This window comes from Pyrenophora tritici-repentis, chromosome 5 (assembly GCF_003171515.1).
Source record: "Pyrenophora tritici-repentis strain M4 chromosome 5, whole genome shotgun sequence".
In the NCBI taxonomy this organism is placed as follows: Eukaryota; Fungi; Ascomycota; class Dothideomycetes; order Pleosporales; family Pleosporaceae; genus Pyrenophora; species Pyrenophora tritici-repentis.
Genome location: NC_089394.1, coordinates 1,835,195 through 1,849,198, shown reverse-complemented (window position 1 = coordinate 1,849,198; position 14,004 = coordinate 1,835,195). Strand labels below are relative to the sequence as shown.

The 14,004-nt window shown below is 50.4% G+C and overlaps 6 protein-coding genes across 6 annotated transcripts; 2 read left to right on the top strand and 4 right to left on the bottom strand.

Annotated features, from left to right (window-relative positions):
• Positions 1-124: 124 nt before the first annotated feature.
• On the bottom strand, positions 125-1,819 carry PtrM4_106980 (uncharacterized protein; the record flags this gene model as incomplete). The annotated part of the gene is made up of 1 exon (XM_066107727.1): positions 125-1,819. One exon carries the CDS (start codon positions 1,817-1,819, stop codon positions 125-127), a length of 1,695 nt encoding a protein of 564 aa, XP_065962176.1.
• A 1,518-nt stretch (positions 1,820-3,337) lies between these two features.
• PtrM4_106970 (IspA, Geranylgeranyl pyrophosphate synthase) lies at positions 3,338-5,626 on the bottom strand (the record flags this gene model as incomplete). The annotated part of the gene is made up of 3 exons (XM_066107726.1): positions 3,338-4,970; positions 5,026-5,272; positions 5,353-5,626. 3 exons carry the CDS (start codon positions 5,624-5,626, stop codon positions 3,338-3,340), a joined length of 2,154 nt encoding a protein of 717 aa, XP_065962175.1.
• A 2,370-nt stretch (positions 5,627-7,996) lies between these two features.
• PtrM4_106960 (uncharacterized protein) lies at positions 7,997-8,338 on the top strand (the record flags this gene model as incomplete). The annotated part of the gene is made up of 1 exon (XM_001936037.1): positions 7,997-8,338. One exon carries the CDS (start codon positions 7,997-7,999, stop codon positions 8,336-8,338), a length of 342 nt encoding a protein of 113 aa, XP_001936072.1.
• Positions 8,339-8,847: 509 nt separating this feature from the next.
• PtrM4_106950 (UPF0052 domain containing protein) lies at positions 8,848-10,467 on the bottom strand (the record flags this gene model as incomplete). The annotated part of the gene is made up of 4 exons (XM_066107725.1): positions 8,848-9,754; positions 9,837-10,125; positions 10,178-10,195; positions 10,245-10,467. The coding sequence occupies 4 exons, from the start codon at positions 10,465-10,467 to the stop codon at positions 8,848-8,850; spliced, it is 1,437 nt and encodes a 478-aa protein (XP_065962174.1).
• Positions 10,468-11,007: 540 nt separating this feature from the next.
• On the bottom strand, positions 11,008-11,323 carry PtrM4_106940 (uncharacterized protein; the record flags this gene model as incomplete). Its single annotated transcript, XM_001936039.1, has 2 exons — positions 11,008-11,231; positions 11,290-11,323. The coding sequence occupies 2 exons, from the start codon at positions 11,321-11,323 to the stop codon at positions 11,008-11,010; spliced, it is 258 nt and encodes an 85-aa protein (XP_001936074.1).
• Positions 11,324-11,755: 432 nt separating this feature from the next.
• Positions 11,756-13,746, top strand: PtrM4_106930 (COMPASS-Shg1 multi-domain protein; the record flags this gene model as incomplete). Its single annotated transcript, XM_066107724.1, has 5 exons — positions 11,756-11,947; positions 12,000-12,330; positions 12,469-12,717; positions 12,820-13,203; positions 13,436-13,746. 5 exons carry the CDS (start codon positions 11,756-11,758, stop codon positions 13,744-13,746), a joined length of 1,467 nt encoding a protein of 488 aa, XP_065962173.1.
• Positions 13,747-14,004: the final 258 nt, after the last annotated feature.

Sequence of the window (14,004 nt, the reverse complement as noted above, 5' to 3'; positions counted from 1 at the left end):
TGTAGTGTTGTACATAGGGCTATCCAAATAGACTATTGTTGCAGCGCATTTGAAACGCCTGAAAAACCTCAACACTATAGCGGGCACGGGCCGCTGTCACCAAAAACGCTCAGGCCACTAAGCTTCAAGCATTCTCGCCATCATCCTCCACAACACTGCTAGACGGTTCAACCACCAATTTCTTGCGCGCAATCTCTTCTCTTTTCTTACAACGTTCGACTCGTCTCCAGTTACGATCTGTGAGACCCTGGTACCCAGCTTGCCATTCTTTTGCAGTGTTTTGTAGCGTGAAAAACCAGCCAGGAGGCTGCTTGAAATGCTGCGTCCACAACTTCAAGATATCACCAGATGGCTGCATCAAGAGGTTGATATCCATAGCTCCGTCAATAACAAGAGTCTTATAAAGCTCGTTAATGTCCTCTCCAACTGTAGGAAATTTTAACTTAAGGTAGTTAAAGAAATTACTAGTATGCTCGTTAATCTCCTGCTCATGATCATATCGGATAGGCGCCCACTGAGATGCACTAGATACCTCAGCTCTTGTTATCGTTGGTGCAGCTGCCTGCAAGTTAGACTCCTGTTGAGGTTGCCTGTTCATCCGCTCAAGCTGTCCAACGATGAGCAGTTTTGTTAAGCTTTTGATATCATCGTCGCCATCTCCAGCCGCCCGCAACTTGCGCGTTTTCTCATGCACCCGCAGGTCCTTTGCTCTCAAAATTGCAAGCCGTACATCATCAGATGGCTCATCGTACGTTGCCCTTCTCGCTGTAATTGCTCTTGCCCACATGGAGATAATGTTGCCGTTGACAAAGAGGTGATCTTCGAAGCGCGCTGGCTGCCTCGCTGTTGGCGCCATCCAGCAGCAATAAGGATAGTTCTCGCAATGGGTATCTGTACAGCGCCATCTATCCCGGATAGCAATAGCATGCCCGCTACCTGCTTGTTCAGCTGCTGTTACACCAGCAAGCCCCTCCTCTTGAATCACCGTTGCGGTGCGTCGACGAGGACCGTCGACAACCGTTGGCAACGGCTGCTGCTCCCCTGGAATTTCAGCCAAGATGAGCTCGAAATCGACGTTTACTGGCTCGCTGACATAGTTATCAACCTCTACAACAAGGCGCTGAAAGCTATTCCACGTTGCATCAACACCTCGCCGCAATCGCTTTATCGCGCGCTCGCGTTTGGCCTGCTTAGCTGGGTAAACAACAGTGCAAACAGATGAGATCTTCGCTCTTTTTGGCCGTAATTCTGCAACAACGTCATCTACCCACTGCCATAGGTCGTCGAAATGCAGCGAGTACAGCCGTACGCCGTGCTCGCTATCGGCAGCTTCAGGAATAAAGTGTTTCTCCATATCACCACCAAGGCAAGCCCTCCACCTAACGCGCAGTACAGGATTAACCTCATCCTCTAGCGCTTGCGATGAGCGAGGCAGCCATGGAGTGCCTTCTTGACGTCGGTACGCTGGCTCTCCCTCATCCTCAACACTACCGGCAGCGCCCTTAGCAGCGATCTCATCCTCATCCTCAGGCAGCGGATCGCCATCTCCATCCTCGAAAGTATCCTCATCATCGCCAACGATATCTTCAGCTTGCGCGGAGGCAGCTGTTTGGGTGGCTTGCAGCTCAGGCTCGGACAACGGGCTTTGACGGCGCGGCGGGGCAGTCGCTGGAGGCGACGGCAGCGCCTCACGGCGGACACGTTTAGGCGTTAAATGGGTAGGATTTTGTCTAGTTGCTGGCGCTCTACGCTTCTGGGAGGACGGGTTAACGCCTTGATCGAATGGCTGCTTCGGCTTACGCTGGCGCTTGGGCGGCATCCCAACAGCAGCTAGATTGAGCTCGCAACAAGCTCCACACAAACAAAACGCTATACACGAACGATTTAGAGTACAGGACTAGCTTCATGGGCTTCTGGAGGTGGGAAACGGCTGCTGCATTAATTTACTAACAAATTACTATGGGAGTTGATGTTCTTGGGCACCAAGCTAACCAGATCCAGGCGGCTCAAGGTATTTCGAAAACCACAATACTAGACTTAGTAGCGGCATTTGCTATAACGGCATATAGCGTAGAAAGTACCTAGGTAAATAAATTCTAGTATTAATTTTGTCTACCCCTTCAAGGTTCTTAAGTTCTAGTTTTATAGTAAAAGATAGCCTATATCCTATATATAACGTGTGAGGGATCGATCAAGAAAGATTGGATTTGACAAGATACAAGCTATCGAGCTATCTACGTTGTGAGCCCGAACTTATGCTGTGGGCGCCAAGGCGCTAGTCCGATAAGATAAGGATCTTATCGATATGGGGGCCATGGGCCGAGCGAGTCTATGGATCCGTAACAAACGTACTTAAATAAGCTCTAATAATACAGTATGTTAGAAACATTGTCTAGAGCACTATAAAGACTAATTATAGTGGAATTACTTAGTTCTGAGCGCATGGGTAAATAAAACCATCTGCCTCGCCAAACTCCTTAGCTCAAGCTTGTCCAACCTGGGTTCCAACCGCTTCGTATGATCGGTATCAAAGATACGATCACAGATTGTCTGGCCAATCCAACCCATAAAATCGCATGGCGGGTAGATCCAATTCGGCTCTCATAGGAAACGGGTGTACGGATTTGCTTCCCACTGTCGCACAAGAGCCTCGGATATGGATTGCATGTCGTAATTGTAGATATGGTCCCTGTCAGCCTTGAATCGCAATGAACCTGGCTTATTGTATCTCATGTCACACAAAATCTTGTGTAGAACGCCAGAGCCTGTAGCAACCATCCACTGACCATGATGTTGTCCTCGATGACAGGACCCCAATCCAAGGAAAGTTTACCCCAAACGCATTCCCACCTACAGAAGCTCAGAAAACCCATGGGCGGGTTGAAGTGATTTGTTTAATTGTCTTTATTATACTCACAGCGCATTTAGCTAACAAAGAACCTGCATCAGAAGCAGTGGCATAGGACGAGAGATGGGTGTATATGGGCTACATCGGTATACTAATCAGGTAAATACTTCATATTCCATCTCGCTTGCTGTGATAAGCATCCAAAGCATGAAATAGGTATACACCAAATAAACGGAGCTTTAAGAAACTTGTTTCGTCATTCACATATGCGCACAGTCGAAAGCGTCTGCGAAGAGTATTATTTCAGGATAGGTACAAATCTCGGACTGATGTTGCCCATGTTTATTGAACCGCTGCCACCAGTTCGAAGTTATTACTCAAATTGTTTTCAAGAAACCAACAAAATATTCCTTCTCTCAACGCAAATATAGATTCACGAAAGATCTGCATTCTGACAAAACTGAACATTGCGACAAAGGGACTCTAACTCTAACTGTGTATCTTCAACTTCTGCAACAAAGCCCTCAATATCCAGTTCTCCTTCCCTGTCATATCCTCAATCTTCTTCACGTCCTTGTGGACCTCACCTTGTAACCGCTTCAACGTCTCGCGGGTATATGTCATACTGCCCGCGCAATCAAGCTGCTCCAGTACGAGCAACTTTTGCTCGTAGGATAGGCATCCTGCATCCCTTCTTCGCTGGATGAGCTCGTACAGTAGCTTCTTACTGCCTGGCTGCACGCTCAAAGCGTGTAACAACGGAAAAGAAAACTTCCCTTCGTCCAGGTCCTGACAGAATCCCTTCTGCACACCGTAATCTCGACAATACAGGTTCTGATAGTCGTCGCGGATCTGGTACTGTATCCCGATGAGGCCTGCGAGATGCCCCATATCGGTATGTAGGTTGCCCTTTGGCGCTTTGGACTCTGAACTATCCAGAAGTAGTCGCACAATGAGTCGGAACAAGCCCCCTGTTTTCTTCGACACCATCTCCAAGTACTCATCTTCCGACGGGCAACGGCTGTGTTCCGTCCAGTAGAGGTCGTACGACTGCCCAATGTGCAATTCACTCAACTCCTCGAGGACGATCTTGACAGCCTTTAGACCCAGCTGCTGGGTCTCTTGCACTGCGTTCAGAATCTCCCAGCATCCTGAGTTGATCGTCTGGGCAGTACCAAAGACAGTGTGCGTAGCCGGCTGGCCTCTTCGAAGGCTGGATCCGTCCTCAATGTCGTCGAGCATCAAGGAGGCAGAGTGAAGGCGATTGCTTATCGACTTGATGTGCGATACGGCGGGTGCGGGGACGTTGAGCCAGATGTTCAGGGCATCAATGAAAACATCTCGTGCACCTTTCGAGGGAAGTGAGCTGATGTAATCGAAGGGTGCTTTGATATGTTCGCAATCCAAAAGCTCGCCCTTTGGGAGATGATGAGCCATCGACTTCTCAATTCCAATACTAGACTGAGCCGATGTGCATGATGAAGTAGAGGCGTCGCGATGCGTTTCCGGTTCCGTACTCGTATTGGTTGTAAAGCTATCGGTAGAAGACGTCCGGGAGTATCCAGTGTTGGAATCAGACCCCGTATCAACTTGTTTATCGGAATCCTCGTCGGCTTTGTGTACGAACAGAGCATCATAATTGATTCCCAACATCTCCGGCATCGACTTCTTTGTCAGCACGTCTTCGATACCAGCATTTGGATCGTATCTATAGTCAGGACAATACCTGGGACAGTTCAAACTCCAAACCACGTTCCCGCTGACCTGATATGCCAACGCTTCTAGATGCCTGTTCAGCTTCTCTGGCATGTCATTATTCTCCCTCCGAAATCGTGCACAGTTCTCTAGGAACTCGTCTTCCTGTTGTCGCGTCTTGTCCAGCACCATCTTCTTCGCGGCACTGACGTCCACGTGATACCATTGCATGTGCAGCCAAACAGCGTTCTTGAGGGTTTTAGGTTCTACTGACTCCGAAAACTCGAGATATTCACGGTCGAAAGAGAGGTAGTCGTTGGCCAGGCCTATCGCAATGAAGCATGGTCTGCGGATGGGTTCGAGTTTGGCGTCTTCTTCTTCAGTAAGTGTCACACCCATACCAAAGAGTGACAATGCCTCCAACAAACTATTCAACACTTTAGCATCTGTTCTAATAGTAGTTCCTGGTTGAAGATACTCACGGCGCTCCACAATCAACCATCCGACACTCTAGATACTGTTCCAGAGAGTCAAAATGCGTATCCTTCTCGCGCAAGGTCATGGCGAGCGCTTCTTTCAGTCTGCTTTTGACTCTTTCGGTGCAGTCACTGTCGGTTGAAGCGAGCTGTAATAGGATCTTGGCCTGAAGTTGGACCCTTCCTAGCGCGGGATCCGTGTCGTTCCACTCTTGTTGCTCATGCTCGACGACGGTGTCGTACAGGAATAAATCTGGTATGTAATCAGTGAGCTGATAAAAAACTTATTGTCACAGTCCTGTAACAAAACGAATGACTAGCTAGGCTACATACATTCCATCAAGTAAGCTATCAAACTCAATCGCTCCGGCTTGGTAAACGGTAGCGCAACAGCTGGGTAGTTTCCGTTGATGGGATTACATGTCCCAAACTCCTCGATAGGCCCGATATACTTGATCCAATCCGATCTTGCCTGCTGAGATCCTGCATTGGCTTCCGCTTCCCACTTGTGTCTTCTCAGGGGGTAGTTGGTGCAAAGGCCATGGGTGTCGTAAGTCGAGAGGGGAATGATGTAAGAGGTTGCATCGTCTAGTGCTTGGCTCGACATGTTTTTTGAGATGTCGTGAGTAGAGAAGGATGAAAGTCGTTAGTGATAGTAGCAGAAGAATCCGAAGGTACTTATAGAGTCCCTTTCGCCCTACATCTCTCTACGGGACTCCGAAAGAACAGTGCACTACACCCTCCTGACGAACAAAGCATGACACCCTCCCGGAGAACAGCACACTATTCCCTTGCTTCACACCTCTTTTTTCACGGTTTTGCAACCCCGTAAAGACAGTGGTCGAGGCAGCGGTCGATAGATGGCGGTGTAAGTGTTTTGCTTTTGCATAGAAAAAGACATGGTCTGCATGGCTCGTTTCATCGTGTTTGATCCTGAAGAATAGGCCATGCGTGCTGCCGATACAATAGAGACATTGTTGGGTGTAGTTGCAGTCAGTAATCGCGCCAAGGGAATTATCTGGATCCTTGTATCGGCCCTGCGTAGCATGTTACATCATACCTACGTACAGTCATGGATGTTCAAAATAAGTAAACCTACACAACGCAACGTAGCAAAACAGCCTGCAGTATGTCTTTCAACAAGTCTAGCTAGCGCGTGCGACGGGTGTGTATTGTATTGCGCTAGTGATAAGTGCGTCGCTGCCCAAGCTTGAAGCAGCTGAAGGCCGCCACGTGACCCAAAGTGCGCATAAGAAAGTAATGTTACGGTTACGGTACCCACATTCTCAGAGACGGGGAGCGCTTAGCAACTTTCACAGAATATAGCCACATAGTAACAAGATGCAAAGAAGAAGGTACGTGCTGGAGTGGGTAAACCTTTTGCTATAGGCTGTGAACGCTACGGCGAAGTAGGAAATAAGGTACACGTATGAGAGCATAAGATAGTAATAAACCCAATTAGAATCACTCGATACAATTTTTGGTTCCTCTTGTCGTTATGGTTGTTATGGTGTGATAAACTGTGATAACCTTGGCATTTGTGTCACGCAGGGCATGCGCGCATTGCCAGCAATTATTGAACAAAAGCAAAAGTATTCCACGTACACGATGCACATGTGATAATGTATGCATATATGCGTGTGTTGTCTCGAATGCAGGTGTACCCTGGAACAGTCCCATGTTGAGTTACGTTAAGGCTTCGTGCGCTATTTCATTATCACTTCACGATACGATTGCGATACATACCTAGGTATTACATCCACTTTTCTCTGATACATTCACCGCATATTTGATCTTATTAGCAGCTGGTTACCTTGGGGACCACTGGCTTATCTACCAGGAGAGGTAGAAGCAAGGAAATGGGAGACTTCAGGAGTGCAAGTGCGACGGTTCCGAGTGTCATTGTCATCGGTGCAGGTGCTGGCGGTGTCACTATCGCCGCAATTTTGGCGGCTGCAGGCTGCAAAGTGACCATCGTAGGGAAGGGTGATTCTCCAGGTGAACATTGTAATTTAATCCGTCGCCAAGGATATTTACGGAACCAACTCCAATACCTTTTAGAGGAACGCTTTTTGCTAATACAAAACACAGAGATTTGACTAGGGCGCAAGCATAGTTTTGCTCAATCGCTTTGACCATGAAACGATCGAGGACTTAGGTACCTCGCTCAGTGCGGAGAAAGTTGAGCTGGTCAAGTGCGACTGTAACTATCATATCCACCTCCATGACAACTCATTGAAGTTATCGACCGACCTGTCTGTGATGAAGGAGGAGATTAAGCTGTTTAAAAGCACGGCCGGGTTCAAACTTTATCTCTCTTTCTTGCGAGAGAGCCATCGCCACCTTAGAGCCTCGACTATTCATATCTTCAAAAAGAACTTCCATTCGCTGTAGAGCATATTCCGTCCTAGTTTATTATCGCATATCTTTGAGCTGCATACATTTCAAAGCTCGTAGAGCAGAATGACGAAGTATTTTTCAACAGATGCTTTGAGGAAGGCGTTTACCTTTGCGGACTTGTACATGGGGATAAGTCCACACGAGTCCCCAGGAACTTTCAGCTTGTTGCAGTATTACGGATCTAACGGAAGGTGTTTGGTACCCTATCTGCGGTTATTACAAGGTTCCTACGTCACTAAACGAAGAAAAGAGAGTTGTATGTTAACTTTTCTAGATTATAGAGGGTCTGGTCGGTGTGAGCGAGCGCCTAGGCGTTGAATACATGTTCAATAGTTATATTCGCAAGATCTCGTTGTCAGAAGACGGCAAGCCCGCAACAGGTGTTGTGTTCGAAGATGGCAAAGCACAACTGATGGCAGGCGTGGTTGTCTGCAACGCCGACTTGGTCTACGCTTACAACAACCTCCTGCCAAAATCCTCATACGCAACCTCCCTGCTTCAACGCAAAGCATCCTGTTCTAGTATATCCTTCTATTAGGGACTAAACCGGCAATTCCCTGAACTTAGGTCTCACAACATGTTTATTGTCAAAGACTACAACGAAAGCTTAGATAATTTCGACAAGAAATATCTGGTGCCTGAGCAGACTAGTTTCTACATGCATGTGCCATCGCGCATAGATCCGTCTGCAGCTCCCGAGGGCTGCGATGCTGTGTCAGTCTGTCTCCCTATCAGTAACTTGCAAGCCGCGTCAAGAAAATCTTACAGAGGCTTCAAGCAAACGGATGAGTCTACAAAATATTGGGACGATATTGTAGTGACGACGCGCGACACAATTCTCGAAACTGTCAAGGCACGATTGGATATCGACTTGATTCCTCATATAATCGAGGAAAGCTTCAACACACCACTGACCTAGAAAACCATGTTGAACGTCGACCGCGGTGCTATTCTGGGCCTGAGCCATTCACTCTTCAACCTGCTTGGCTTCAGACCGAAGACTAAGCATGCCTCTATTGAGCGCTTATACTTTGTCGGTTCAAACACCCACCCAGGTGGAGGCGTTCCCATGGTCCTTTCAAGCGCCAAACTGTTTTCCGAGCAGGTTCTGCAGGGGTTGGAGCTGCACAGCCGGATTCCGTGGGGTAGGGCAAGAGCTTGCCTAAAGGTCGCCTCGAATAGCCTGTTGGATCTGGTGCAGAGCGGAGGATATCTACATTGGCTTCTCTGGATTTCACTCAGTGTCTTCGTGATGATCGTTGCTGCAAGGTCGTTAGGTGCATAGTCTTGGGGTCGGACAAATATGTAAGGAAATACGCCGTGTTGCATCAGCTAAGTATGGTAGCGAAGCTATCTCAAGTTAAGGATATAGCCAAGAACGGCCAAGAATGTGAGCCTTCCCCCCAATTTGTAGCTCACGGTTGTTTGCTACCTCGTCGGCCCCTCTAAAGTGTTACGTCGGCTGGGTACCCGTGGGTCTCTCTTACCCATGGTAACCTCCAGCGCCTGAATCAACCCCCGCTTGTCGTACCGAACAAAGTTTTCTCCCTTGTTTGTCCTTCCATACAATCTAATCGCCTCAATGCCAATAGTCTTCAGCTCTTCACGGTTCACGGCTGGCGTGCCTGGTCCCTGCAGATGAATGACATGTGTCACGTATTCTTTGTATTTGCTCATGTCAACAGGCCCAAAGATACCCTTCGAGTCCTCACCCGCCTTCGCAATGGATGCGACAAAGTCTAGCGCGGAGTACGGATTGGAGGACGGCCCTGTTTCGCGGTCGATTGTGGAATTGAGAATGAGAATCTTATAGCGGATCAAGGGGTTGCTGATGGCTTGTCCAATGCCTTTTAGTACCAGCGAAGGGATTATCGACGTGTATAATGAACCGATGCTATACACCACTGCCTGTGCATCCTTGAGAGCATTTAACACCATTGGATTTGCGGATAGACGAATCTCTTGGCCGTAGGGATTGATGTACCACAGCCTCTCGATCCTTGCAGGCAACTCTTCCTCGTCGGCCTTTGAGAAGGTGATGTACTGCTTGCGAAGTGTAGGCAAAGAACCTGGTAGATTGGCATCTTCAATGCGATCGTGCTGTTCGGTCTCATCAATCTCGGTCGGTGCACCGGCGAATACCAAAGCCGTTGATACGGATGGATGCGATATGGAGTTTTGACCGGTGATGACGTCGCCATTGGCAAGACCAACAGAGATGTGATGGGTGAAATTGGTATTGATTGCAGGGAGAACTGAAGTATGACTGGGAACTGAACAAACACTGGAGAGAAGGTAGATGGCCGATTCGAATGAGCCGGTAAAGAGTCGAGCGCTGTGGATGTCAGCGTTGTGAATAGACACACTCATTACGCCAGTGCACGGGATTTTCAGTGGCCATGCAATGTATCACTTACCCAGTGAGAAAAAGGTTGCCAATGCTAGCACCCGAAAAGTCAAAGCTGGAGGAGGGCCGGCGACGCTTGACTATCTCGTATGCGACGACGTTGAGTATCGATCGCACCAGCTCTTTCTTCGCTGTAGAAATGTTACTCCAGAGCGCATGTTCAGCTTCTATAATTTGCTGCCATTCTTCGCGAGCAGAAGCGCGCTCTTTGGGTAGCCTGTGGTTAAAGAAAGTTTTGATGGCCGCTTTTTCGCTGTCGTCGTGATCTGGGTCATCTGGAATGAGGCGAACGAGTCGACCTGAAATGGATCAATGAATACTCTGTACTTTCGCACAGGTTGGTTGGCATACTTCGCACATCACCAATACCTTTTTCTCATTAGCAAGTTTGCACCTTAGCATGCTGTCTGGTACGCACCTGGTCCGCCAAAGACACGGATGAGCTCAGACGAGCTCCCGCCATTGTCACTGATAGGGATGACGTAGCTCAGCGGACACTTCTTGCCCTCCCGCACAGTCTTGAATACATCGACCAGGCTGTTGGCTGCACTGCCGCCGGAGAATACGACAATCCCTTTGGCCTTGAAGATGGTGTTGGTTGTGGGCGAGGCTGGTACTGAGTTGTCGCCATTTGGCGGCATTAGGAAGTTATCAGACATGGAGGGATTTGTGAGGCGTATCAAACCAAGGTCGACGATTTGACCACGACGGCCTTGAAAGCGCTATATCAGGTCATGTTGGATTGAACAGAGTGGCCTGATTATATGGTCGCTCCATGGGCTCAAGATAGCGTAGGCAGGAGTCATGCACTAACCCTTAGGTCAGCAGCATTCCACGCTTTACCCGACTAGGCAATATCTCGCAGTTTTGGAGCAAAGTCATGGAGGTCCTTGAAGGATATCTTTGAGATTGTGATTGTATATGTAATTGAGTTTGTATTGAATATTTGAGAAGAACAGGCCTCCAACTTAGACGTGACAGAGGCTTGCCTCCAATTCGCGTCATATTCCACCAAGATGCCATGTCCAAGTCTCCTTCATGATGAGCACTACATGCACCGTACGACATATGCAGATTAGTTGCGACTGTGGTGACGCCCCGGGCATGCCTTGATCTGCCCAATCTTTGTCTTCCGGTTACCCCTCACTCTCGCTCATCCTGACCTGGTGCCAGGTCGTGCCCTACTCGTCGCCTGCGGCGGCCTCGCGCTCCTTCCTTCGTGCTCGCTTTTCGAGTAGGGCATCCCGACGGTCGGCTAATAGTCGGAATTGTCGCTGCTCGACGCCGGTGAGCCAGTAGCCAAAGCTGCCACCGATAGAAGCAAAAACGGGGTAGACCCAGACGGATTCCTTATTGAAGAGCGGTCGTCTTTCAATGCCCAGCTGCCATAATCGCGCCACGACGCCTGGTCAATGTCGTCAGTAGTGGCCTGGGTGGGCAGGCGTGCGTGGTGGGAGACGTACCGAGCCCGCTCCAGAGGAGAACCTTGTGAACCATGGTGAATTGGGAGATTTATCGGTGTTCAGAGGGTATTGTGTGCGCCACGTGTTGCTACTGCAATTGGGTCCAGTCGAGTGAGGACGCGTCGTCAGCGCTGCTAAGGGATTCGGCAGGCGATGGTGAAAGCGATGGTGCAAGTGAAGCTCGGTAGTGCCAAGACAGAAGCACCCTCGCGGATACGGTAGTAATGTCCGCCAACGCCCAACTTCCGCGACATTGTCGTTTGCACCACGCTCCTAATATCGCAACCATCCTGCTAGTCCTAGTGCTGCACCACGTTCCTTTTTGGGACGCATGGTCTTGTAGCGCTTTCTCGTCGTCTTACGTCACTTGATTGCTGGCAATCAGCCCGTACCTGGATGCGAACGACTGCACCCATAGTACAGCAACAACGACTGCACGAGTGAGCGCAACAGCAATCAAACAACCATGGCCGACGTTGGCCGCAAGCGCGCGCTTGACGGCGATGGGCCTGCGACTGTGCGCAAGAAACTGAGGCCCTCGGAGCTCCCGTTGTCGCAGGCCAAACGAGCAGCCATCGACGGCTTGGTGCATATGTTCCAGAAAAAGGGAACGTACGACGATATCCGCCGAGACCTGATGAAGCAATACGTATCAGGAGTAAGTGCTACATATTTTTCGCATGCACGCAGTTCTGACTTTCATACTCTAGCCAGCCAAGGATGAGCTCCAAGCCGCTCTCAAGGATCTCGTCGAGCGCGAGACTGATCGCAATCCCTCATTGCTGTCCAAAGACCCCCGAATGGCGACGACACTTATTGAAGGCGCAGGCGAACGCAGCGATATTTACGGGAACATCATGAACACTGTGAACACTTTGCTGGACCGATTGATCCAAGAGCAAGGTCTGCCAAAGATGCGCGAGTACCGCATCCAAGAAATTGGCGCTGAAGCAGCCGCCGAGGAAGAGAAGCGGGGCAGCAAAACCGAGGAAGAATGGGCGCAAGAAGCAGAGGCGCGACGTGAGAGACGTGAGGCCAGGCGTGAGAAAGAACTTGAGGAAGAGCGTGAGAGGGAGCGCGAGGAAAGAGCGAAGAAGGAGGAGCGCAAGCGTCGCGAGAGGGAAGAGGATGAGGCTCGTGAAAAGGCGCGCCAGGAAGAGAAGGAGCGGAGGCGCAAAGAGCGCGAGGAACGAGAAAAGGAAGACGAGGAGCGGCGGCGCAAGGACCGCGAGAGGATCGATAAGGAGAGAGAGGAGGAGCGCCTACGCCTCAAGAAGGAACGCGAGGAACACGAAAAGAGCCGTGAGGCACGCCTCAAGAAGATTCGCGAGGAAGATGCCGAAAGGGAGCGACGCATACAGGAGGAGCTCGACCGAGATCGGGGCGGCCGTCGTCGGGGTGGTCGTGGACGTAGCAGGACTCCCGAACGTGATAGGGACCGTCGCGGACGAGACAGGAGCAGGCGGAGGAGTAGGACAAGGACCCGGTCACCCGAACGTCGCCCGTCCCTCAAACCTGGAGATATCAAAGTGGATGATGACCTAGCGCTTCAGTTACTGCTGCAGGAAAGCGAGCAGATGAAGAAGTCTCGACAACGGCCTGTTCTAGAACGATCGGAATCACTTGAACCTCCTATGCGTAAAGCGCAACCTCCCAAGTCCCTTGTTCCCAGAGACCCGGCAACCACCCGACTGGCGAAGCTCGAAAGCAAGTCTACTTCACCCGCACATGGTTCGCCAAGCAAGGATAGCAAGACCCCCGCCCCAAAGACACCAACTGCGCTCGCAAAGGACGACGACACGGCTATGACGGACGCTCCATCAATCGAAAAGTCGAGATGGGATTATCCGCCTGAGCTGCCATCCAAGCTTGACAAGTCGCGGGGTCGTTCACGATCACGTAGTGTCGCTCGCAGTACTAGAAAACGTAGCAAAACCCGCTCACCATCTCGTGGAAGTCGTTACGATAGGCAATCGTCTCGTTATGCAGACGACCGCCGGTCTCGACGGGATGACGATAGACATTCATACAGACCTTCACGGCGGGATCGAGATGACCGGGATGACAAACACTCGCGCCGTGGCAGTCGCAGTCGCTCACGCGAGACGCATACTAGCCGCCGCAAGTCGCGCTACGGGTCTCGCAGTCCTTCGCCACCTCGAGAAGAACGGCGTCGCGATCGTTCGCGCTCGAGGTCACGAGGGGGACGGCGCGAGCGCGAACGCCGCCGCCGCCATTCTCGCTCTAGGAGTCCCGACAACATTGATCGCTATGTACCAGGTGGTGGCGTTGCAGCCACTGGTGCCTCCCGTAAACGCGAGGACAGTCGAGATCGTAAGCGTGAGGACAGTCGGCCGCCTCGGAAACGTGACAACAGCCGTGACCGTCCACGAGGCTACCGTGCACGAGACTACGACCGTTGGGATGGCGGTAGAGAACGAGGAAGTAGACGTCTAGAGTCCGACTGCTACCAACCAGGCGGTGGTGGCGATGTCGATGACAAAGATCGCGATCGCAAGCCTAGGGACAGGAGTCGTGAGCGAAGTCGTGACAGAGGACGAGATGATAGAGACAGGCGGAGGCGTGCAAGGAGCCGCACCCGAAGCCGTAGTCGGGATCGAAGACGCTGATGGGAGCGTAAACTTCACATTCCCAATTGTATTAGTACCTAGCCACCTGCACTCGACTTCGAGCTTGCGTGCGGAAGAGACTATG